The sequence below is a fragment of the Zootoca vivipara genome, chromosome 2, assembly GCF_965207765.1.
Source record: "Zootoca vivipara chromosome 2, rZooViv2.hap1.1, whole genome shotgun sequence".
NCBI classification, from domain to species: domain Eukaryota; kingdom Metazoa; phylum Chordata; class Lepidosauria; order Squamata; family Lacertidae; genus Zootoca; species Zootoca vivipara.
In genome coordinates, this window is record NC_142584.1 from 110,254,626 (window position 1) to 110,277,670 (window position 23,045).

General features: G+C 47.0%; 1 protein-coding gene across 1 annotated transcript in view; it reads right to left on the bottom strand.

Annotated features, from left to right (window-relative positions):
* The window catches only part of C2 (complement C2), a 33,398-nt gene extending 10,842 nt beyond the window's left edge, over nucleotides 1-22,556 (bottom strand). The window contains exons 1-13 of the mRNA XM_088663509.1: nucleotides 22,163-22,556; nucleotides 20,034-20,270; nucleotides 18,606-18,791; nucleotides 17,759-17,932; nucleotides 16,465-16,578; nucleotides 14,495-14,631; nucleotides 11,331-11,472; nucleotides 10,863-10,994; nucleotides 8,614-8,703; nucleotides 4,526-4,666; nucleotides 3,823-3,920; nucleotides 3,617-3,734; nucleotides 115-271 (exon numbers count right to left, since the gene is read on the bottom strand). Coding sequence (XP_088519635.1) covers nucleotides 115-271; nucleotides 3,617-3,734; nucleotides 3,823-3,920; nucleotides 4,526-4,666; nucleotides 8,614-8,703; nucleotides 10,863-10,994; nucleotides 11,331-11,472; nucleotides 14,495-14,631; nucleotides 16,465-16,578; nucleotides 17,759-17,932; nucleotides 18,606-18,791; nucleotides 20,034-20,270; nucleotides 22,163-22,208 — 1,772 coding nt within the window. The 5' untranslated portion in view covers nucleotides 22,209-22,556. The remainder of the gene's footprint in view (nucleotides 1-114; nucleotides 272-3,616; nucleotides 3,735-3,822; nucleotides 3,921-4,525; nucleotides 4,667-8,613; nucleotides 8,704-10,862; nucleotides 10,995-11,330; nucleotides 11,473-14,494; nucleotides 14,632-16,464; nucleotides 16,579-17,758; nucleotides 17,933-18,605; nucleotides 18,792-20,033; nucleotides 20,271-22,162) is intronic.
* Between the last annotated feature and the right edge of the window lie 489 nt (nucleotides 22,557-23,045).

Genomic DNA, 23,045 nt, shown 5'->3' on the forward strand with positions numbered 1-23,045 from the left:
ACTGTTTGCGCCTGCAGTGGTTTTTGGGTGGTCACACTGATTTGTTTCCAATCAGTGCATACCCTGTAACGGAGCCCTTCGTCTGACTGAATCTGCCCTGATACGGCACATTACCTGATTCTCCCGCCAAACTGCACGGGTTTCTCCAGTTCGAGTAAGGAGAGATCATAGTCGTAGAATTCCTGGATCCCCTGAGCCACCTTGGCTTTCACGTTGAACAATTCGTGGTCGATCCGCCTCTTTATTCGCAATTTGGTGGTCCCTCCTCTAGCTAGGGAGAGAAGAGTGAAACATCTTCAGTGTCTATATCTTCACCCCAAAGCACGCCCCTTTTCCCCAACGCCGTGGCTGGAGAGTATTGGGTGAGATTCCGTAGCCTTGAATTTGAATATGAGCGAACTCTGTTTCCCATCCCCCCCTCTTTGCCCTCGTGTTTTCTTTATAGAGCGTTGCAATAAATTATGGCAACACATTGGAGACAAGCCTGCCTGTCTTTCTCAGAGAGCACTTTGAGCCCTGGATCGCTCTTGACCTGATGTTTACCGAATCCAGAGCTTCCTTGATCCAATCTGGATCTGTCTCGAATCGGCCTGATGCGGTTCAGGTTTCGACCAGATCAGTTGCAAGTGCCCTCTGGTTACCATGCCTTGCTGCCAACAGAGCAATCGGCATACCTGCCAAGTTCCTCTCTGAAAAATAAGGGACCGGACCGGAAGTAGCATACCGGAAGTAGTGTGGCGGCCATTTTGGAACTGGGCGGAGCATGCTCAGAAGTGACTTTTGATGCTGCTGTGCCCAGTTCCAAAATGGCCGCCGCACCAGAAGTCGCGCTGCGGCCATTTTGGAACTGGGCAGAGCAGCATCAAAAGTCGCTTCTGAGCATGCTCCGCCCAGTTCCAAAATGGCCGCCGCGCCAGAATAAACCGGGGGGAAACCAAAAAATCCGTTTTTTCAGCTGGGGACAGCTGGAAAAATGGGGGTTTCCTGGGGAAAACGGGAGACTTCGCAGCTATGGCAATCGGTGGGACTTTCTTCTGGGTATAGGATCACAGTTGAAGCATGCATAACAGAAACGACCTCATATTCTTTCCCCGTTTACCTCCTCCACTATTTCCTCTTTGCTTCTGTTGAGTTTTAGATTCAAAGTCCATTGAGAACTATCCTCTTGTACAGTGGTCCCTCGACTTACGAATTACTCGACATCTGTAGGTTTCGACTTACGAACGGGACAAATGGTTGCATGCTTACGAATTTTTCTGCATCCGAACGGAAACTGTTGGCGGCTTTAAATGCGGTTTTTTCGACTTACACATTTTTACATGTGGTTTTTTCGACTTACGAATTTTTCCGAATATTTTGTTCCCTATGGGAAGCCGTGTTTCGACTTCCGAACGGAATGGATTAAGTTCGTAAGTCGAGGGGACCACTGTATTCCTAAAGCACCATGAATGAGGACAGTCATCTATCTGATGTAAGAATCAGAGACCCATGGTGTAAATTTTGATTTGATTATGTTTCAAATATGAATGGCATTTAACCTGTTAGAAAGATAGAACACTTCACTGAGTAGTTTTATTTCTAGTTCCTCTGTGACTACAATGGATGCTCGGGTTGCGAACGTGATCCGTGTGGGAGGCATGTTCGCAACCTGCAGCGCCGCATCTGTGCACGTGCGGATTTGATTTGGTGCTTCTGCGCATGCGCAAGCGCAGAAACCCGGAAGTAACCCATTCGGGTACTTCCGAGTTCGCGCGGTGCACAACCCGAAAAGACACAAGCTGAAGCATCTGTAACCCCGAGGCATAACTGTATACCTTACAACTGCTGTGCTCTCTAGGCCATAAACAAGAAATCCTATCTAAACCTGAAAGTGGGACAAACAGCCATTGCGGATGTTTTTCCAAGCTTGTTTTGGTTAACATTGGAATGTGAACCCAATCTCTTTTTGAGGCTTCCTGTAGGCTCAGGGACAAACGGAAGAGGTGAAGGAGTGAGACAGAGAGAGAATGGAAACAGGGTCTGATCACAGGCTTGGTTACTATGGCAACATGTGACATCCATGACCAAAGATGGTCAAATGACCTAGCCACTTGCGGGCATCCCAAGGTAATTAGGGGTGGGGTGGGGAGCTGACTACCCAATGACTTTTCTTGATGCACATAACAAAAACTACCCAATGACCTTTCTTGATGCACATAAAGGGGATGCTTTATGTTTAAGAATGTTTCATAACTAACTTTGTGTGCTATATACGCTATATAGGAGGCTCTGAAGTGCCTCGGGGCAGGCCTTCTTAACTGGCACATGAGTTGAGCTTTGTCCTCTTGCAACATAAATAAACGTTGGGTCCCTAACCGGGTGCTGGGCTTCAAAAATAGGTTCCTTGGCTCCGTGGATTGTTGTTTCACACCTGGGTAACAGGCAAGGTGGTGCAAAATTTGAATTCTTGTGGTATTCCGGCGAAACTTACCAGAAGAGTAAGAAATCAAAACGACCAAGTTTTTAAGAAAGAATGATTTCTTACCATCATTTATAGAAATGATTTCTTGATTTATATTTCCAATCATTTATGCAAACAAATTCAGATGTAAGCAGGCTGAATGTAAAAACATGCAGTGGTAAAAGAAAATCTACATGGAACACAGGGAATAAATAATAAATTGGTTCAATTTGGAAGTGCAGTAAATATTGTAAGAACAAGGAACCGCAGAAAGAGGGGAAGGGGAGCCGAAATAAGATATATAATGATAAGCTGTTTGCTTTTCAAGTTTTTCTTCTTTTGAATTTTTGCATGTTGTAAAACTAATTATAAAAATAAAATTGAATTCTTACCGCATATCTAACTACACACACGCACTTATATACCTGCTTGCTACCCTCGCAGGGCAAAAGCAACCATACTCTCATAGGCTGAGTTTTGATTTCTTCTGTACAAGCCAAGCGGGGGGCGGGGGGGCGGTCTTCCTTGCCTTACACAGCCAGCCAATTGCATTTTTGCTGCCTGAGACTGATGTGCTCTTCCTCCTCCGGTCAAGGTGCATCTCTACAGTACCCACAGCTGGTAAGGTTATTTTCACACCTGAGGCAGGAAGGAGTGCCTCTCCTCCTCCTTGGCAGCAGGAGTACAACAATAATTAATTAAGGTGGTAGGCGCCGAGCACCCGCACCGGTGGGGAGAGGGAGAGAAGCGAGAAGCTGCCCAAGCGCCCTGGAGCTTTTTAAGGTGTCGCTGCAGAACTCTGGGGCAGGAAAAGAGGGGGGGCTGTTGTGGGGGCCCTGGGGGCGCTCGCCTGTCTTGCAGAGGGTGCTGCATGTGTAACAGTTTAAGAAAGGATCCTCTCTCTCTTTCTCTCCTCCCGCAATTCCTACATGTATGTGTGTGTGTGTGTGTGTGTGTGATTTTTTTAATAAAAGATTTTCTTGGTTTGCAAAAAATTTTAAAATTAAATAAATTAAATACCTAGCAAAGTGTTGCCCTTTGACGCCACCCCGAATCAGCTGCCCAAAACGGCCCACTCACTTTAATGCCCTTTAATGGAAGGGTCGGCCCCGTCTCCAGAGCTCCCCTAGAGCAGAGATGCAGAGTTAAAAACATGCTCTGCTTTTCCTTTCGCACCTTTTTCCAAAATGACGATCCATCCTGCTGTGTTGTTGAATTTGCTGAAGCAGTGAGCAGACGTCAAGACCCACGTCTTTGAAATCAAAGCGCCCCGACAAGAAGGTTCTGTCAGTGTCTGCAATGAAGAGTGGATATGGTTGGTTAGGGATTAACAATATCATAAAGGGGTTTGTGTGTGTGGACAGAGAGCAGCCTCTACTCACGCTGTATTGGAGGAGCACGTGCCACGGGTTCTTCTGCTCCCAGCTGGCGCTGTCAGAGTTGTTTGCCAAGCCACAAATATCATGAAGATCTCTGGGATCTGAGAGTATTGGAAAGGGAATGAATCAGCAACCTGATTGGCCTGCAGGAGCAGCCAATCAGGCTGCTGGCAGAAGTGAATCCAGGAAGTAAGAATTGGGGTTCGCAGTTGCCTCTGGAAATCATAGTTTGACCATTGGGCATACTCACCGAATACAGGCATGCTTCCTCACTCTGTCCTTCCTTTTGCCTCCTCTTGTGCTGACCGTACCTTTGTTTAGTGTTTGAAGTCTGCAGCACCTGGCATCCCCAAACGGTCTCCCATCTAAGTACGAACCAGGCCAGACCCTGTCTAGCTTCCAAGGTTTGACCCCGTCTTTGTTGAGCGCCAGACAGGGGCGTACCCAGGATCAAAATTAGGGGGGCTACATGGCGGGGCCAAGGCACGGGAGGGGCCACAGTGGGAATGTGGGTGGGGCTACATGGCCTGCGCCTTTCGGCTGTTCCGAGGAGGTGGCCCCAGGCTCCTGCTCCCGGCACAAAGCTCTGGAGGCGTGCGGGGAGAGTAAGCCTGGGGCCGCCACACTGCGCCCCTCAGCCTTTTGCTTCTAGGGGGGAGCAACTGCCCCCCCTGCCTACACCCATGGTGCCAGAGAACATACACACCCAGGACATCTTCAAAGGCTGTCTTCAATTCCTTAAGGTCGTTCAACTTGAAGGCGTGCCTCTCGCCCGGCTTTTTGGATGCTATCTCGTTCATGGCGCTCCAGTCAACGTCAACGGTTCCAACCCCAAAAGCATAGATATCTGAACGAAAGAGAAAGAGAGACAGAAAGCATTGCTGGACACCCTGGAAGCAAAGTCCAAAATCCCATTGTCGGTGGAGCTTAACCCTCAAAAATTCATGCCACCAGCCACAAGTTGTTTTGGTGTTTTAAACTGTTTTTAATTAGCACAGATGATGTCTCAATTGGTTAGAGCGTAGTGCTGATAATGCCAACGTTGCAGGTTTGATCCCTGCATGGGGCAGCTGCATATTCCTGCACTGCAGGAGGTTAGATTTAAATAATAACAATAACAATAACAATAATTTATTATTTATACCCCGTCCATCTGGCTGGGTTTCCCCGGCCACTCTGGGCAGCTTCCAACAGAATATTAAAATACAACAATCTATTAAACATTAAAAGCTTCCCTAAACAGGGCTGCCCTCAGATGATCCTCAGGGTCCCTTCCAACTCTAAAAATCTAAGATTCTATGATTTTATTTGTAATACGCCTTGAGAGGGTGGCTCAGAAGGCGATTCATAAGTTAATTGTAAGTATAATGTGCCAACTAGCCTTCCAAGTGCCGTTAAACCTGGGCATCAAGCTGGGGTGCAGTTAGGCAGTTTTAGACTCTGGACTTAACAGACTTATGCTCTGGTACCTGATAATGCGTATCACCAAAGCTGCATGTGCAACATACCTCAGCTCATTCCGCTGAGTGAAGCCCCTTGGACATCAGCCCTAATTTCCCTTCCCTCATGGTGCCACCTCAAACTTCCTTGTGGAGGGGAATTCCAGAGGACCAGGAACATTCTACCGGTTCTTCCTAAACTGTGTTCTCAGGAAACAAAGTCGGGTTTCCTCAGAATCTAATCAGGACTCAGGCAGATAAGCTTTCCTGAAAGCATGCCAACCAAACCACACGTCAGATTCTCCCTGCTCAACAACTTATCCCAGGAACGTCAGCTTGTGAGGGCGATTGTGGAAGGCGGGCAACAGTTGTGTGCGGTGCCGCGCGTGTGGCAACACACACGTGTGTGACGTTGAGAGGAGCCGGGGTGGAGACAAACACAGCAGCAGCGCTGTTCCAATGGCCAGTGGCTCCTTCTGCTGCCACCATTGTGGGGGGCTGTTTTGACCTTCCTTCCCCTCCGCGGCAGGAGGAGGAAAAGGAACTGGTCACTGCAGCCACACTGCGCTTGGCTACGCACGCAACCTCCTCCACCCCCTGATTTTTGGGGACATTAGGGAGGCCTGGCCCCCTCCCCAAAATACCGGGGGCCCAAAAGGGCCCGGCCCCCATGAGTTGGCACCCCAACTTCTCCTCAAAAATATGTAAGGATTCTGTGAGAGACGCATAGTACACAGGAAGCTGCCCCAGCCAAACATACAGTGGTACCTCGGGTTACAGACGCTTCAGGTTACAGACGCTTCAGGTTACAGACGCTTCAGGTTACAGACGCTTCAGGTTACAGACTCTGCTAACCCAGAAACAGTACCTCAGGTTAAGAACTTTGCTTCAGGATGAGAACAGAAATCGTGCTCTGGTGGCGCGGCGACAGCAGGAGGCCCCATTAGCTAACGTGGTACCTCAGGTTAAGAACAGTTTCAGGTTAAGAACGGACCTCTGGAACGAATTAAGTTCTTAACCAGGGGTACCACCATCAAACATTACAAACTTCCCTAAACAGGGCTGCCTTCAGATATCTTCTAAAAGTCAGACAGTTGTTTATTTCCTTGACATCTGATGGGAGGGTTGTTCTACAGGGCGGGCGCTACTACCGAGAAGGCCCTCTTGCCTGGTTCCCTGTTAACCTCACATGACAGATGGACCTTCAACCTCTGCTTAAAAGCCTCTAAGGAAGACAAGTCCACCTCCTCTCGTGGGTGTCTGTTCCACTGCCGAAAAGCTCTTACTGTCAGAAAGCATTTGTGTGGAGTAAACTAAGTTCCCAGTGTGGGGTGAAACGTGCTTTAAATGGATGCTGTGCATGCAACCTAAACGAGAACGCTTGTGGAATAAAAGGTTTTGGAATTTGAGCAGGCAGTTACAGGATAGGCCAGTGATGGGCAACCTTTTGAGCTTGCTGTGTCAAAATTCGCCAAAAAACCGAGCATAACTTGGGTGGTGTGTCACTTCGAGAAAAAAACCATAATTTCGCGATATTTATAGGTAAAATAACAAAAATGTATAATTGTAATATATAACTGTATTTAATAAACCAAAAACTAATTATTTAACCAAACCAAACCAAAAACCCCTTATTTATCACAAAGTGCCCAGAGTTGTTGAGCTTTTTGGGGGGAGCTGCTGACCAAAGTTTTGGAGGTTTTTTTGGGGGGTGCAAAAGTTGCTTTGCTCTTTTGGGGGGGATGCCCCAAAGCTGCTGCGCTTTTTTGGGGGGGGGGAAGAGAACAGAAATAAATGACGAATAATACCTTCGCTGGAATTAACATGCAGCACCGACACAGTCTGCCAAAGCGCCAGAAAAAACAGCACAGAAAGGGTTAAAAACCAATCTCTGGCTACCAGCAACAGCGTAGGGGGGAAAAACCAACAACAACAGCCCGAATTGGCCGATGGGGGCGTGCCAGCATTGAGGGCTCTGCGTGTCACGTCTGACACGCGTGTCATAGGTTCGCCATCACTGGGATAGGCACTGATTGGAAATGGGAGAGGAAATTGTTAAGACTATTTATGTATGCAACAACAGCGTCAAGGACATTAGTAGCCCCAAAGTGGAAATTACAAGAACTACCAATGATAGAGGAGTGGCAGACGAAGATGATGGACTATGCGGAGTCGGCAAAACTGACCTGCAGTATCCGAAGCCAGGATGAAGCAAAATTCCAAAGAGACTGGAGTAAATTTATTGACTATATGAATAAAAACTGTACAGGTTTGGAGACACTTTGTTGTTGTTTAGTCGTTTAGTCGTGTCCGACTCTTCGTGACCCCATGGACCATAGCACGCCAGGCACTCCTGTCTCGCACTGCCTCCCGCAGTTTGGTCAAACTCATGTTCGTAGCTTCGAGAACACTGTCCAACCATCTTGTCCTCTGTCGTCCCCTTCTCCTAGTGCCCTCAATCTTTCCCAACATCAGGGTCTTTTCCAAGGATTCTTCTCTTCTCATGAGGTGGCCAAAGTATTGGAGCCTCAGCTTCACGATCTGTCCTTCCAGGGAGCACTCAGGGCTGATTTCCTTAAGAATGGATAGGTTTGATCTTCTTGCAGTCCATGGGACTCTCAAGAGTCCATGGGACTCTCAAGAGTGTCCATGGAGTTTTCTTGGAGACACTAGCAGGATTGAAATAAATCCTACGACACGGATTGGATATATAAGCAGAGACTGTGAGATGCAGATTGGAAGAGGGAAAGCCTGATGGGGGGATGGAGGGAAGTCAAAAGCTCGGCAGAGCGGTGGGGAAAGAGATGTGTCGACAAATGTGGGAATTGACTGTTTGTTCTTTAAAGTGAAAATTTAATAAAAATCATTTCAATTAAAAAAAAGTAAATGAAGCATCGTTGTCATTGTGACGTTTGGGATCCGGAAAAGAGCCTCAGCCCGCTGGATGATCTCCTCAGACAGACCAGGCACCATAGCTGCCAAGTACCCCGTTTTCCCCGGGAAACCCCCGTTTTTACTTGCCTTTACCCGGTGGTCCCCCGTATCACTTCGTCTCCCGTTTTTCTCCATTATTTTCTCCTGCCGACGGCCATTCCCCCCCCCCTGATTTGCCCTTCTATGGGCACCAAAAATGACCATCGCCGCACTTCCGGTCATGCGTAGAAGCTACTTTTGAAGCCGGCGGCGGCCATTTTTGGTGCCCATAGAAGGGCAAAGCGACACCGGAAGTTACGTTGATGCAACTTCCGGTGTCACACGGCTGCCAGTCCCGGATTCTGCAGTCCAGGACTTGGAAGGTAAGCCAGGCACCCTCCTTTTAACTATCACTCAAGTGAAGTAGGTTTATATGACTTACCCAGGTAGTCTTTCCTGTTTGCTCTCACATTCAAAAAGTCTTCTATGCTGCGCACAGCCTTTGTGGGGGAACCTCCCATATTAGACTTCCCTAAGAGGACAAACAAAACCATGCAAACAAAATCAGGCAGCGATTCCCATGTTACATGCTGGAGCACACTGGGGTGTCACGACGAGAAATCATTAAAAGGCTCCAGTGTGCACTGGCTGAAGCTGTACACACTGGTGGAGAAAGGGGGTGCGGTAGGTGCGGCCCACCTGGGTGTCATCCCTGAGGGGGGGTGACATCACTACGGCGCCCCCTGGGACGCTCGCCCCATGCCTGTGGGCGGCTAGCCCAGCCCCTGTGGGCACAGCATGTGCCCCGTTCCGGGTGCCAGAGCAGCTAGCTCCGCCTCTGGCTCTACGTTTTAAATGAATGCAAAAAGGAAGCCAGTGTGGCATAGGGGTTAGAGCAGGCATCCCGAAACTGCGGCCCTCCATATGTTTTGGCCTACAACTCCCATGATCCCTAGCTAACAGGACCAGTGGTCGGGGAAGATGGGAATTGTAGTCCAAAACATCTGGAGGGCCGAAGCTTGGGGTGCCTGGGTTAGAGTGTCAGACTGGGACTGGGAGAGCAGGGTTCAAATCCCCACTTGGCCATGAAGCTCACTGGGTGACCTTGGAGTCAGTCGCTGACTCTCAGCCTAGCCTACTGTTATGTACTAAGCTTGGATCCTAGAACAATCGGCAGGTAAGGATCCTAGAATGCAACAACTGATTGGCTTGAAGGAGCAGTCCAATCAGACTCCAGGAGGAAGTTAATCAGCCTATTAGGCTGGTAGGATCTTGTTGTTGTTTAGTCGTGTCCGACTCTTCGTGACCTCATGGACCAGAGCACGCCAGGCACTCCTGTCTTGCACTGCCTCCCGCAGTTTGGTCAAACTCATGTTCGTAGCTTCGAGAACACTGTCCAACCATCTCATCCTTTGTCGTCCCCTTCTCCTTGTGCCCTAGGAGCAGCACAATCAGGCTCCAGGAGGGAAGCAGAAGCAGCCAATCAGACAGGACTCATTGTGTAAATAATGTATATAAAAGCCTGAGGTTTTTTTTGGGGGGGGGGCGTAATTCAATCACTGTTTTTACAAGCTGAAATAAAGAGCATGAAATCACTGCAGGACTCTGAGTATATTTCACCTACGCTGTAGGGTTGTTGTGGGGATTCAGTGAGGAGGGGTGAACCATGAACGCCACCTGGAGCTCCTTGCAGGAAAAAGAGGGGATAAATAAAGAAATAAAATTAAAAGAAAGGGGGGAGAGAGAGAGAGAGGAAGGAAGGAAGGAAGGAAGGAAGGAAGGAAGGAAGGAAGGAAGGAAGGAAGGAAGGAGAGGAAGAAAGGAAAGGAAGATGCAATCCTATATAGGCTACGAAGAGGAGAGAGGAGCTTTTGCCGGCCTTTAGAATTGCTTCAGTTCTCGACATTTCCGCATCAAGTGGCCATTTTTATAGTCCTTGCGAAAACCCCTCAGCCTTTCGGTGAGAATTTCTCTCAATATTTGTGTGCAGTTCTGCTGAATATGCAAGCTTTTGTAGAGCCATTTCCCCTCACATACAGTAATGCATTTTTCGCGCGGTCATTTTCTGCAATTCATGCATGACACAGGTGACACTTTTGGCCAGGTATATGCACCTGTGTGTACGGTACCTGGCTGCAGAACTGCAAGATGGCAGTGTCTCAGTTTGCATATTGTTTCAGAAATTTGCAAACTGGGTACAGATCCACCTTTAAATGTGAACCGAATCTAGTTTCTCCCTAGTCTCTACTTGGGGCCAAAATTATCTGTGGTTAAACCACTGAGCCTAGGGCTTGCTGATCAGAAAGTCGGCGGTTCGAATCCCTGTGACGGGGTGAGCTCCCGTTGCTTGGTCCCAGCTCCTGCCAACCTAGCAGTTCGAAAGCACGTCAAAATGCAAGTAGATAAATAGGAACCGCTCCAGCGGGAAGGTAAACGGCGTTTCCGTGTGCTGCTCTGGTTTGCCAGAAGCGGCTTTGTCATGCTGGCCACAGGACCTGGAAGCTATACGCTGGCTCCCTCGGCCAATAATGCGAGATGAGCGCGCAACCCCAGAGTCGGTCACGACTGGACCTAATGGTCAGGGGTCCCTTTACCTTTAGTTGGCAGGTAGAAGGATTGAACCCTATGGCTTCTGTGCAATCTTCTTCCTATTATGGGGGAGGGAGGGGGTGTCTCCCCATTTCTCCTCACCGTCTGTGAACAGAATGATGGCGTGGCGGATTTTGTCCCACGGCACTTTGGTAAACGCCTTCTCACTAATCATCATCTGGTACACGGAGTCGAGGGCGTCTTGAATGTTGGTTCCCGTTGCGTTGCCATGGTCTGCAAGAGGATGGCATTGACATGGTTTTTAAAAATTTGTTCTACATCTCTCTCGCAGCTTGGGATGCCTTACAAAGCTGAAAGGGTGGGCAGCACATTGAAACGTAAAATAAATGTAAGATATTAAAACAGCGAGAGCAAATCAAAGGAGCTGAAACAACAGCAAGGTGGGGTGGGGCGAAAAATATCCCAAAATTTAGGCACTAGTCACATGTGCCTTGAAGACACATTTCCAACCCCCACGAGAAAGACCTGCCACATTCGCCAGGTTTCAGAAAATACATTTTGAATGTGCAGCTGCTCAAAAACGGGGGGGGGGGGTATCCCTCTCAGCACCTTTGTAGTTCATCTCATTTTGAATCTTCTCGATAACTATTTCTGTATCTTCAGCTATATCATCCTGGATGTTGACAATGATCTTGGGTCGGCTGGCGTAAGAGATTACAGAGAACCTGATGGGAACATCAAAGCTGGCAATCTGGGAATTGGGGGGGGGGGGGAGAGAAGAAACAGGAAATCAGAGGAAGAAGGAGAAAGAGGGGCAGAGGAGGTAAAAATGTGATTCGATGGGTTCATGTGATTAAAGATTTTATTATTATTTCTATCACAGCCTTCAGCCTAAGGTCCAAGGGTGAGCTACAATAATGAAAACACAATATTAAAAACAGCTTGAAACAACTTAAATTACCACCCAAAGTGTATTTCAGTGAGAATCTTTTTGTTTGTCTTCTGGAGAAAAATCCAGCATTTCTGGTCTGGTGTAGCGGTTAGCGTGTCAAACTAGAATGGGGTTGAGGCCTTGAGCTCCTTGGAGGAAAGGGTGGTATATAAATGTAATAATAATAATAATAATAATAATAATAATAATAATAATAATAATGGTTTCCCCAGCCACTCTGCATGCCTTGCAGCATATATAAAACTTAGTAAAACATCAAACATTAAAAACTTCCCGATACAGGGCTGCCTGCAGATGTCTTCAAAAAGTTATGTAGTTCTTTATCTCCTTGACATCTGATGGGAGCGTGTTACACAGGGTGGGTGCCACCACCGAGAAGGCCTTCTGCCGGGTTCCCTGTAACTTCACTTCTTGCAGGGAACCAGCAGAAGACCCTTGGTGTAGGACCTGAGCGTACATTTATATATTTGTAAATATATAAATAAAGGCACGTTTACATGGCTGCTGTAGTTTCCTCTCAAGGAACTCCTGCGAATTGTGGTTATGACAGGATTATCATTCCCCAACTCCATCCATAGCTTAAATACCCAGAGTGCCTTGAAGGAAGACACTTAATGAACTGGATAATATATATATATATTTTAAAAAATTATATAGCCCTGCCATTCCCTCATAGTTCAAGGCAGCTTACAAAAAAGCAGTGCTGTGTAAATGGAACTATATATAAAAGGAGGAGCAGAATTGAAACTAGCAGTAAAGCAGTTTAAAAGCAAACAGCAGTTTTTTAAAAAAACAACCCAAGATAAGAGACACCAGAGTTAAAAACAAACAGCAGTAAAAAACAAAACAAAAACCCACACACACTGTATTAATAAAAGCTAGAGAGAAGGAAAAATAGAAGGGTTGCACATAAGGGTAGTAGATGGTGATAGCAAAGGGGCAGGCAGAGTTGTTAAATGCCAAAGGGGCATTTTAAGTAGGAAGTTCTTAACACTGCAAAAAAATGTCAGCAAAACAGGGCAAGGCCAGCCTTCCTATGTCTGAGGTCCAAAGTCTGGATGTGGCAACATTTTGCTTTTAAATAGGCTGAAACTTTGCCACAACAAATAAACAACCAAAGGGTTTGTATTTTTGCCTGGTTGTCTTCTCTTTCCTTTCTGCTCTGACCATGGAACCTAGTCTTCAGCAAAAGTGACTTAGACAAGGGGGGGGGGGTCTGGCCCTAAGCGAGCCCCCCATTTTCTGGCGGCACCTTTGCCCCAACCAAATGTGGGCTTATGGGTGTGGGATCAATTTTATTCCATCAACACTTAAAGGCTACTCTACCTCATCTGAAACACCGCTATCTTCCCAAATTCACACTTTTTTTCATTTTTTGCAATGTGCTTCTTCAGCTAAATGACGAGTACACAAACGTGTGGAGGAAAACGTGTGTTGTTGGTGAAAATGACATCGGGGGGAATTATGTTGCAAAAAGGTGAAGTTTAGGAGGAAATGGTGCTAAAACGCTGGCAACGTTTTCATGACGACTAACATGCCACAAACTGATGTGGAAAACTGAAATTAAAACCAAGGTGGAGGGGAATAGAAGTTGAGAGAAATTGAGACAGACAGATTTGCCCAATTCCCGAGTGGGCTTGGGCTACAAGGCCTCTGAAGATTAGATTAAGAAGTAGGCAGGCTCTGATGGGAGAATACCATCTATTATTACAGTGGTACCTCGACTTACGAAGGTGATCCGTTCCGCAGCGCTCTTCGGAAGTCAAAAACTTCGGAAGCTGAAGCGTCCATTTTGCGCATGCACAGACCGCGTTAGCGGACTTTGGAAGTCGAAACCTTTGGAAGTCGAGGTACCACTGTATTATTATTATTATTATTATTATTATTATTATTATTATTATTATTATTATTATTATTATTATTTGCATGCACACCCTGCGTAAATGGGCTCGAGGGGAACTAGAAATCAACATTGTACAAGCAAACGGACCTGTTATGTCTAGCAGTGAAACTCATGTACACATATTAAACCAATACATAACAGGACCTAAAAGTACAAAGCCACAACTTTTGCAGCTATAATAATAATAATAATAATAATAATAATAATAATAAAATTTTATTTATACCCCGCCCTCCCCAGTCAAAAACCGGGCTCAGGGCGGCTGACACCAACAGAAGTCCAATAAAACATAAAAACAATTACAGATTAAAATACCGTATTAAAATTTAAAGTGCAGCCTCAATTCAAGTATTCCATAAATCCAAGCCATGAGGGAGGAAAAACACAGGGGTCAAGCTGAGTCATGAAAAGTTGCAAAAGCAAAGAAGCACGGGACTGAGTGAGGGAGAAACCTTTGGAATAACATCAGGATATCAACTCCGTGCAAGGCATGACAGATAGCAGCAACAACCGGTAAAGATAGACATAATATTTTTCAAGGACAGGAAGAAACAACATGGACAGAATAAATGCCACACACGGGAAGAGCAAGGATGTATGAGATCTTCACTTGTAGACAAATAAATCATTAAATGAGTCAATACGAATAGAAGTTATAAATATTGCAGCTGTTGTATTACTATTGTGACTGGAATGTAACTGAAATTAGTAAGATTTTGGAATGTAGAAATAAAGTTAAATCATCAAACCATCAATTCTAGCATGCGGGGGGCCACCTAAATTATGTAATCTGGTATCTGAATGATTGATATTGGGAATTGTATTGTAATTTGGCGTTGATATAATGAGGCTACTATTGGATTATTGTAATAGAAAACTTTTTTTTTTAAGTACAAAGTCGCATTCGTACAAGCCTACCCTGGTGATTATGACCTCCAGACACTGCTTAGAGATGTTGAAGTTGACTTCAGTTACGCTGTGAGATGCATCCACAAGAAAGTAGACATATAGGAAACCGTCTTTGGAGAGTATAAGCCGTCGTCCTAACGAAGGAGCTAGTATGTGGAAAGAGAAACCATCAAAAAATGTGGAACCCTCACCACAGATCAGTTGGTTATGTTTATTCAGTTTTTAAGCAGCTTCTCGCAAAAAAACAAAACAAATAAAACACACACACCCCCGCCAACATTATTTCACACATTCCAGAGCTGAGAGACAAACTACACATCGCTTTAAATGCATCGTCACATTGGTGAGTTTTCATTTTCATTTAATATGAAACCGGGTCCATGGCACTGGTGGAGAAGAGTTTACTCTTCTTTCCAAGCTGTAGTTTCGATCCAAATCTGGGGCTCCTGGGGCTGCTATTTTAAAACACACATACCGGTAGCTGTAAGAATGCAAAGGTAAAGGTAAAGGTACCCCTGACCATTAGGTCTAGTCGCAGACGACTCTGGGGTTGCAGCGCTCATCTCGCTTTACTGGCCAAGGGAGCCGGCGTACAGCTTCCGGGTCATGTGGCCAGCATGACTAAACCGCTTCTGGTGAACCAGAGCAGCGCACGGAAACACTGTTTACCTTCCCGCCAGAAGGTAAAGGGTAAAGGGGCGCCTGACCATCAGGTCCAGTCGTGTCCAACTCTGGGGTTGCGGCGCTCATCTCGCTCTATAGGCCGAGGAAGCCGACGTTTGTCCGCAGACAGCTTCCGGGTCATGTGGCCAGCATGACAAAGCTGCTTCTGGCGAACCAGAGCAGTGCACGGAAACGCCGTTTGCCTTCCCGCCGGAGCGGTCCCTATTTATCTACTTGCATTTTGATGTGCTTTCGAACCTTCCCGCCAGATTGGTACCTATTTAACCACTTGCACTTTGGCATGCTTTCGAACTGCTAGGTTGGCAGGAGCTGGGACCGAGTAACAGGAGCTCACCCCGTCACGGGGATTCAAACCACCGACCTTCCGATTGGCAAGCCCTAGGCTCAGTGGTTTAGATCACAGCACCACCTGCGTCCCAGTAAGAATGCAAAAATGCATGTAATAGGATGTGCAGTTTGTCCCTGAAAGTAAGTTTGGGGGTGATGTGCCTGGCGTGAACTCCAATGAAGCCCTGATGGTGCCTCTCCTGGCAAAAATGAACCCCAGACGCAAGCAGAGGCTTGCCATAAAAATATGCTACATTTATTTTATTCGGAAGGTTTCTAGCTTGCTTTCCGCTAAAAATAATCCCAGCTGGGGTACTATTGCACAAATCATAAAACTATCCAGACCTGCCCAACTTCTCCTGACTTGGATAAAATGGAGGATTGCAGCTGCGAGTCATCAGCAAAGTGGTGACATTTCACACCAAAGTATATCATGGGGAGAATAGCATGGGGAACTTTGTCAAAAGCCATAATAATAATAATAATAATAATAATAATAATAATAATAATAATAATTTATTATTTATACCCCGCCCATCTGGCCGGGTTCCCCCAGCCACTCTGGGCGGCTTCCAACAAAACAGAAATTCTAAAATACAGAAATCCATCAAACATTAAAATACAGAAATCCATCAAACACTAAAAGCCTCCCTAAACAGGGCTGCCTTGAGATGCCTTCTAAAGGTCTGGTAATTGTTGTTCTCTTTGACCTCTAGTGGGAGGGCATTCCACAGGGTGGGTGCCACTACCGAGAAATCAAGATACACTGAAATCAAGATACACTAGGTCCACAGCTTTCCCCTAATCCACAGCAAGCCTGCAATTCTTAACAAACTAGCCGATAAGGATTGAGAAGGCTGATGGAAATAACCCCACGGAAAGCACCCCTTTAAAATAACATGTGACTCTCTGTCTCTGCTCCGAGTCCCAGCTTGGCCTACAGAAACTACATCGGGGCTCAGACTCGCCTGCAGTGGTCCCAGATGGGTCAGGACCAGAAGACGACACATCGCTCAAAACTTCAGTAAACGAGGCTCCAAATTCAGCTCTGACGTCTTCAGCCCTATCGTAAGAATAGGGGGCTGTAAGGAAAGAGAAAAAGGGTTTGGGGGTGCTTTCTGTCACTGCGAGACAAGACGGCAAAGGAGTCGAGACTCGTTCTCCAAAAGGGAGGTAGGGTGTAAGTAATATAGAAAGAGCATAGACAGAGCCTGCCCTGCCATGCACAGGAAATCACATTACAATGAATTAGACCAGTGGCTTTCAACCTTTCCAAGTCCACAGCTCCCTTGACCAACCACATTCTTTCTGCGGCTCCCCTGTGGCTTCCCTTGCAGAAGATGGAGAGTGTTATGTATTCAGTGGTCTGTGTTTGTCTGGACTAAGGCTTCTGAGCTCCTGTGTTCTGATTCACCAATCACAAAACATTTCAGGATTTGGGCCTCTGCCATTGGCCCTTCAACTCTGAGTCATGATTCGCAGCTTGGAAGTTTAGACAGTGTTATGTACTGAGCTGAATCCTAGAACAATAGGATTCAGTATCAGCGGGAGCTACCCAATCCAACTCCAGGTGGAAGTGAATCCGCAACCTGATTGGCCTGCTGGAGCAGCCAATCAGGCAGCTGGCAGAAGCGAATCTGCTACCTGATTGGCCTGTAGGAGCAGCCAATCAGGCTGCAGGCAGAAGTCAATCCACAATATAATTGGCCCACAGGTGTAGCCCTGAAGTAGCCAATCACGCAAGGCCCATTGTGTAAATAATGTATATAAGCAGATGGTTTTGGGAAAAGAGCCATTCTTCTTCTCCTCTTCTCCTTGATGACTATGAGCTGAATAAAGAGCATGAAATTCACTCTCGACTCCGAGTACATTTCAGACAGCCAATCACGTTGGGAGTGGCCCTGGCTTTCAGAAATGTATGTATAAGCAGTTGCATTGCCCCTGTTATCCAGTTATGGAGTTCAATAAAGGTTCTTTCTGTTACTGCTGTGTCTTGCCTCGTGGGATCCCACCTACACTTCAGAGGGAATATCCGGAAAAAGGGAATTCCAAAAACTAGGTAGCATTAAAGGTTTAACCACAAAAATGAAAAAAATTAAAGGAAGGCAAAAAGAAGGGATGCAGGGACATATGAAAGAAGAACAAGAGAAGTATATGAAGCAAATGCAAAAAGAATACAGGAAGCCAGGGGAGACAGAGGATGGTGTGTGTGTTTCTGTGTGTGTGTGTGTGTGTGTGTGTGTGTCTGTTTGTGATGCTTACCTCTACAACTTGGCTCAGCTCCTGACCATTCACCCTCTGGAGTGCAGACCCGCTGGGAAGACCCCACCAAGTCCAGACCACTCTGACACTGGAAGGAGACCCGGTCGCCAAGACGGTTGCGCCCCCCAGTAGCAATTGCCCCCGGCGGGATGGCAACGCTTGGGCAGTGCCCCGCTGCAGAGAGGACATGGGCATAAATGAGGGCAGAAACCCAGGATATGTGGAGTTACATATCATACGGCAAGCACCACCACCACCCCTCTGTGAACCACAAGCAAAGCGCATCTCCAACTGCATATCGGAGCAAATTCCACGGCCCAAAACCAACTATGAGCCAAACTACCTGTTATGTTAGTCACACCATTTGCCCTCAAGTTATTACAGGCAGTGGCGTAGGAAGCCGCCCGGATCCCGGTGCGGGAGCGGCGCCGCTGGCAAACTGCGAGCAAGCCGTGGAGCGAGGTTTTTTTAAAAAGCCTCGCTCTGCAGCTTACTCGCTCACCTGCTAGGCGCGCACTTTGCTTTTTCCTGCTGGGGCAGAGGCGAGGGGTGGTCTTTAACCCTTTGCCCCCTGCTATAGCCTCAATCCACACTGCCCCCCTCCGCCTTCTATTTGTATGGAGGGGTGCTCTTCTTGGAGCAAATGGACAATCTCCACCCCCCATGTGCAAATAGCCAGCATACACAGACACACACACAGACACAGACACACACAGACACACACACAGCTCAATTCTGCAACTTGTATACCGGTAAATTAGGCTATTTAGCGCAGAAGGTGTATGCATGGTTCATGTGCATGTGTGTGTGTGTGGTCGGGGTGGGAGAGGAGTATTTAGGCATATACCTCCGTCGTCACAAACCGGAGAAGTTCCATTCCAGCGTCCATTGGGCAGGCAGTGCCGCCTGGAGGAACCCAGGAGCTGGTACCCATCCGAACACTCAAAGCTGAGGATGCCACCCACAGGATGCAAGCCTCGCCGTGGGCCAAAGGAGCCATTTTCAAAGGACCTCTGCGGAGGACAGCTTATCTCTGCAACGGAGGAAGGACAAGGAACAAGCACATGGAACAAGGCTGTCGAGGCCCAGAATCCAAAAGAATGCCAGACCAGGCAGATTCCACATTAGCGTCAATTATCCTTTTGCAATTACCAGGTACAACTGATAGCTGGAGATATCCCCTCTCCTTTCACAGACGCTTCCAAAAAGGAGTAATGTGGGGCCTTTGCCCCATGACAATTCCTGGGTGTTGCATTCTGGGATACCTCAAGAAATGCCATCTCTCGCTCAATCGACTTTAACAGTTATGGCTTCCTCCTGAGGATTCTGGGAACTGTTGTTTACCTCCCACAGAGCACTATGATTCCAAACACCCTTAACAAATGACAGTTCCAGGATTTTTTTTTGGGGGGGGACCCTGTTTAAAGTGGTATAATAGTGAAAAATAAGATGTGTAAGTGTCCCTACATTTTGGTTCTGGACCAATCCACCACCTTCTCCAACCCCACACACTAGCACCCAGTTCCCGGCAGATTAAAGGTAAAGGTACCCCTGACCTTTAGGTCCAGTCGCGGACGACACTGGGGTTGTGGTGCTCATCTCGCTCTATAGGCCGAGGGAGCCGGCGTTTGTCCGCAGACAGCTTCCGGGTCATGTGGCCAGCATGACTAAGCCGCCTCTGGCGAACCAGAGCAGCGCACGGAAACGCCGTTTACCCTCCCACCGGAGCGGTAGCTATTTATCTACTGTATTTGCACTTTGACGTGCTTTTGAACTGCTAGGTGGGCAGTAGATTAAGCCCAAGGAAATGCAGCCCTCTCTAAGGGGCAATAACATATACATAGCTGCCAAGTCTCCCGTATTCCCCGGGAAACCCCCGTTTTTCCGGCTGTCCCCAGCCGAAAAAAAGGATTTTTTTTGTTTTCCCCCAGTTTATTCTGGCGTGGTGGCCATTTTGGAACTGGGCGGAGCATGCTCAGAAGCGACTTTTGATGCTGCTTTGCCCAGTTCCAAAATGGCTGCAGCGCAACTTCTGGTGCGGCGGCCATTTTGGAACAGGGCAGAGCAGCATCAAAAGTAGCTTCTGAGCATGCTCCGCCCAGTTCCAAAATGGCGGCAGCGCTACTTCCGGCCTGCTACTTCCGGTCCAGTCCCTTATTTCTCAGGCCGGAACTTGGCAGCTATGAACATATACCGGAGCAATAACAGGCTTCTATCTGATTACTCCATGAGCCCTCTCCAGAGAACCCCAAAGTAGCCAGCAACGCTCACTTACTTCGACACTGTGCTTGGCTGAGGGGGCTTTTGCTTGAGGAACGCATCGGAGTCCACTTCCCGTCTGATTGGCAGATCCGGCTTCGGGTTGGATACGGGTAGCTGCCATCCGGGCAGGAATAAGTGAGGATACTTCCTGGGCGAAACCCGTCTGAGAGTGACACGGTGCCACCTCGGACAGACACAGACTCTGGGCACGATGGAGTTGCACCGAGGGCCGGTTCTTGTGTAGCTACGGCTGTGAAGGATAGGAAATGGGCATCAGCTGCCTGGATTTAAAACCGCTTCAGAATCCCGACCCTCCGTCAGTACGCACTTTGAACCTGGAGTCAGTATTGCTCCTGAATTTTCGCGTTGGGGCTTCAGCCTTCGAAGCTGTTAGGAAGAGCTGTCTCAGATCAAAACACAGGTCCCCCAGACTTACAGGGATATTCCTGCTGTTGTTTTGACAGAAGGGAGCATTCAGAGAAGGGATTCTGCAGAGAAGTGCGGCTCAATGCGTTTTGCCACTAGTTCTGTTATGGTACAGGCATAGACCAACCCAACTGACTACCGTTCCCAGATCTTTCTGCACTTTGTCCACACTGGAAAAGAGGCACCTGTTTTGTCAAAGCTATCTCAACTTTCAAAGCTTAGTAGTTTCATGTTTGTGTATCAAATTTTAGGTTTCTTGGCAATTTTATGTACCAATATTACAGCATTAGTTTGCCAATCGATGGTGCACTCTTCTATCGTCTCTTGAGATGGACAGATGCCAATAACAACAGGGGTTTTTTTTGACAGTTTGATGTACTGAGAAAATTAGTTTGCCAATTAGTGCAGTACTAGACTTTTGATCGCCTAGAATAGTGCATTTGAAATGAGCTGCAAAAACAAACAAATAAAAACGAATCGAGGGTGCCAATTTGGGTTGCCCTGTTGTTGTGGCTCTCTTTTCAGTAAAGGAAGCATATTTACTGGTCAGACTTGGGCTGTGCACACACCACACATTTAAGGCACATCCCCCCCCCCAAAAGAATCCTGGGGTCTATAGTTTATTAAGGGTGCTGGGAATTGTAGTTCTGTGAAGGATACTCTGCAGTTCCCAAGATTCATTGGGGAAGGATGTGTGATTTAAATGTATAGTGTGCACACAGTCTAAATCTAACTCTACCAATAATAATCTTATTGTTTATACCACACCCACTCTGAGCGCCTTGCAGCATATACTGTATAAAACATAGTAAAACATCAAACATTAAAAACTTCCCGATACAGGGTTGCCTGCAGATGTCTTCTAAAAGATGTACAGTAGTTCTTTATCTCCTTGACATCTGATGGGAGGGCATTCCACAGGGCGGGTGCCACTACCAAGAAGGCCCTCTGCCTAGTTCCCTGTAGCTTTGCTTCTTGCAGTGAGGGAACCTCCAGAAGGCCCTCGGAGCTGGACATTAGTGTCCAGGCTGAACAATGGGGGTGGAGAGAGACGCTCCTTCAGGTATAACTTCAAAGCACATTTCCGCCCTCAAAGCATTCTGGGCACTGTAGTTTGTTGATTTAAGGGTTGCTAGGAATTCAACTGTACCTCTGTGAGGGGTGAATTACGATGCCCAGAATTCTGTGAGGGAAAGAGTGTGCTTTGAATGCGCTTTAAAGGTATAGCCTCCACAGAAGTGCCATTGAATTCAGGGGGAGGGAGACTTCAGAGCAAATAAATGGAGATTTGCTTTGTAGAAAGAAAGAAAGAAAAAAAGAGTGGGAAAAGGAGAAAAACTGAAAGCAGCCAAAGTCCATTTGAAAAGCAGGGGCAGCAAGGAATAAAAGACGCTAGAAAGAGAAAAAAGCTTTTATTGTTGTCGATTTATTAACCACCTCTAAAAGCACCGCAATGAACAAAAACAGTTAAAAATGTGAAAGCAAGGAATATATTTTAAGCCTTTGGAGAAAGTGAGCCTTTGGAGAAAGAGAGCTTTTAAAGGAAAGAACATCAGGAAATATGGGATAAAAAAAAAAGATGGATTAGGGAAAACCCCAGGTTAAAAAAATGAGGAATTATTTTAAAGAAGACAGAAATGACGGGGGGGTGGGCGACAGCCTCTGACCCCCGTCTCTTTCTCCCTCCCGCGCCCCATTGCCAGTGCCACCCCCTACCTGGCAAGAGGGCGAGGAGGGCGACGAGGAGGAGAGACGCCGTCATGGTGCAGCCGCGTCCGAGGAGTCCCCTCCTGCCTCCCAGACAAGCGCTGCAGACCGGGAAATCCCCGCTGGTGCCCTAACGCTCCTGCGGCTGCCGGGAAACGTCCCGATCACTTTCGGACCCGCCTTCAGAGTGAGGAGAAAGGGGGAATTGAGCAAGATCGCCGAAAGCTGCTACTCCCGGGCGCGATCGTAATGCCTGTGGTTGGCTTGATTCCTCTTCCTCATTCTCCATCACCGTCTTCAGGTTTATACTTATATGCCGCTGCTGTTCCTAACGACGCTCAAGGCCAGGAAAGAGGCACAGACCTGCAGGCACATGTTCTATAGTAGCTGAAGCCCATAATTCGCAAACTCACGAAAACATCAAGGGTAATATAAGGTTACCAAGGTTATAAAGGGTCAGACAGTACAATACTCCTAAACATTTTGTGAATCTTTTTCTTTGGTCCATTTACTGTATTTATTTCCCCCGATTTGAACTATAAAATGGTGATTTTCTTGAGTACCCCTAAACATTTTTAAAGAAAATAAACAAATAAACACTGGACTTAGACATCGCTGGGATTCAGCCTTCAGAAACAGGGTCCGGCAGAAATCACTGATATTCCCAGGAAAATCAGCGTTTGTTGAGATTTTGTCCAAAAAAAGTCCAACAACTTTTGTGTCCGGATTTCCACTTTTTGAAATATGGCAACCCTAACATAATTTTATTATTTGTACCCCATCCCTCTGACTGGGTTGCCGCAGCCGCTCTGGGAAGCTTCCAACATATATGAAAGCATAATAAAGCATTAAACATTAAAAGCTTCCCTATACAGGGCTGCATTCAGAATAC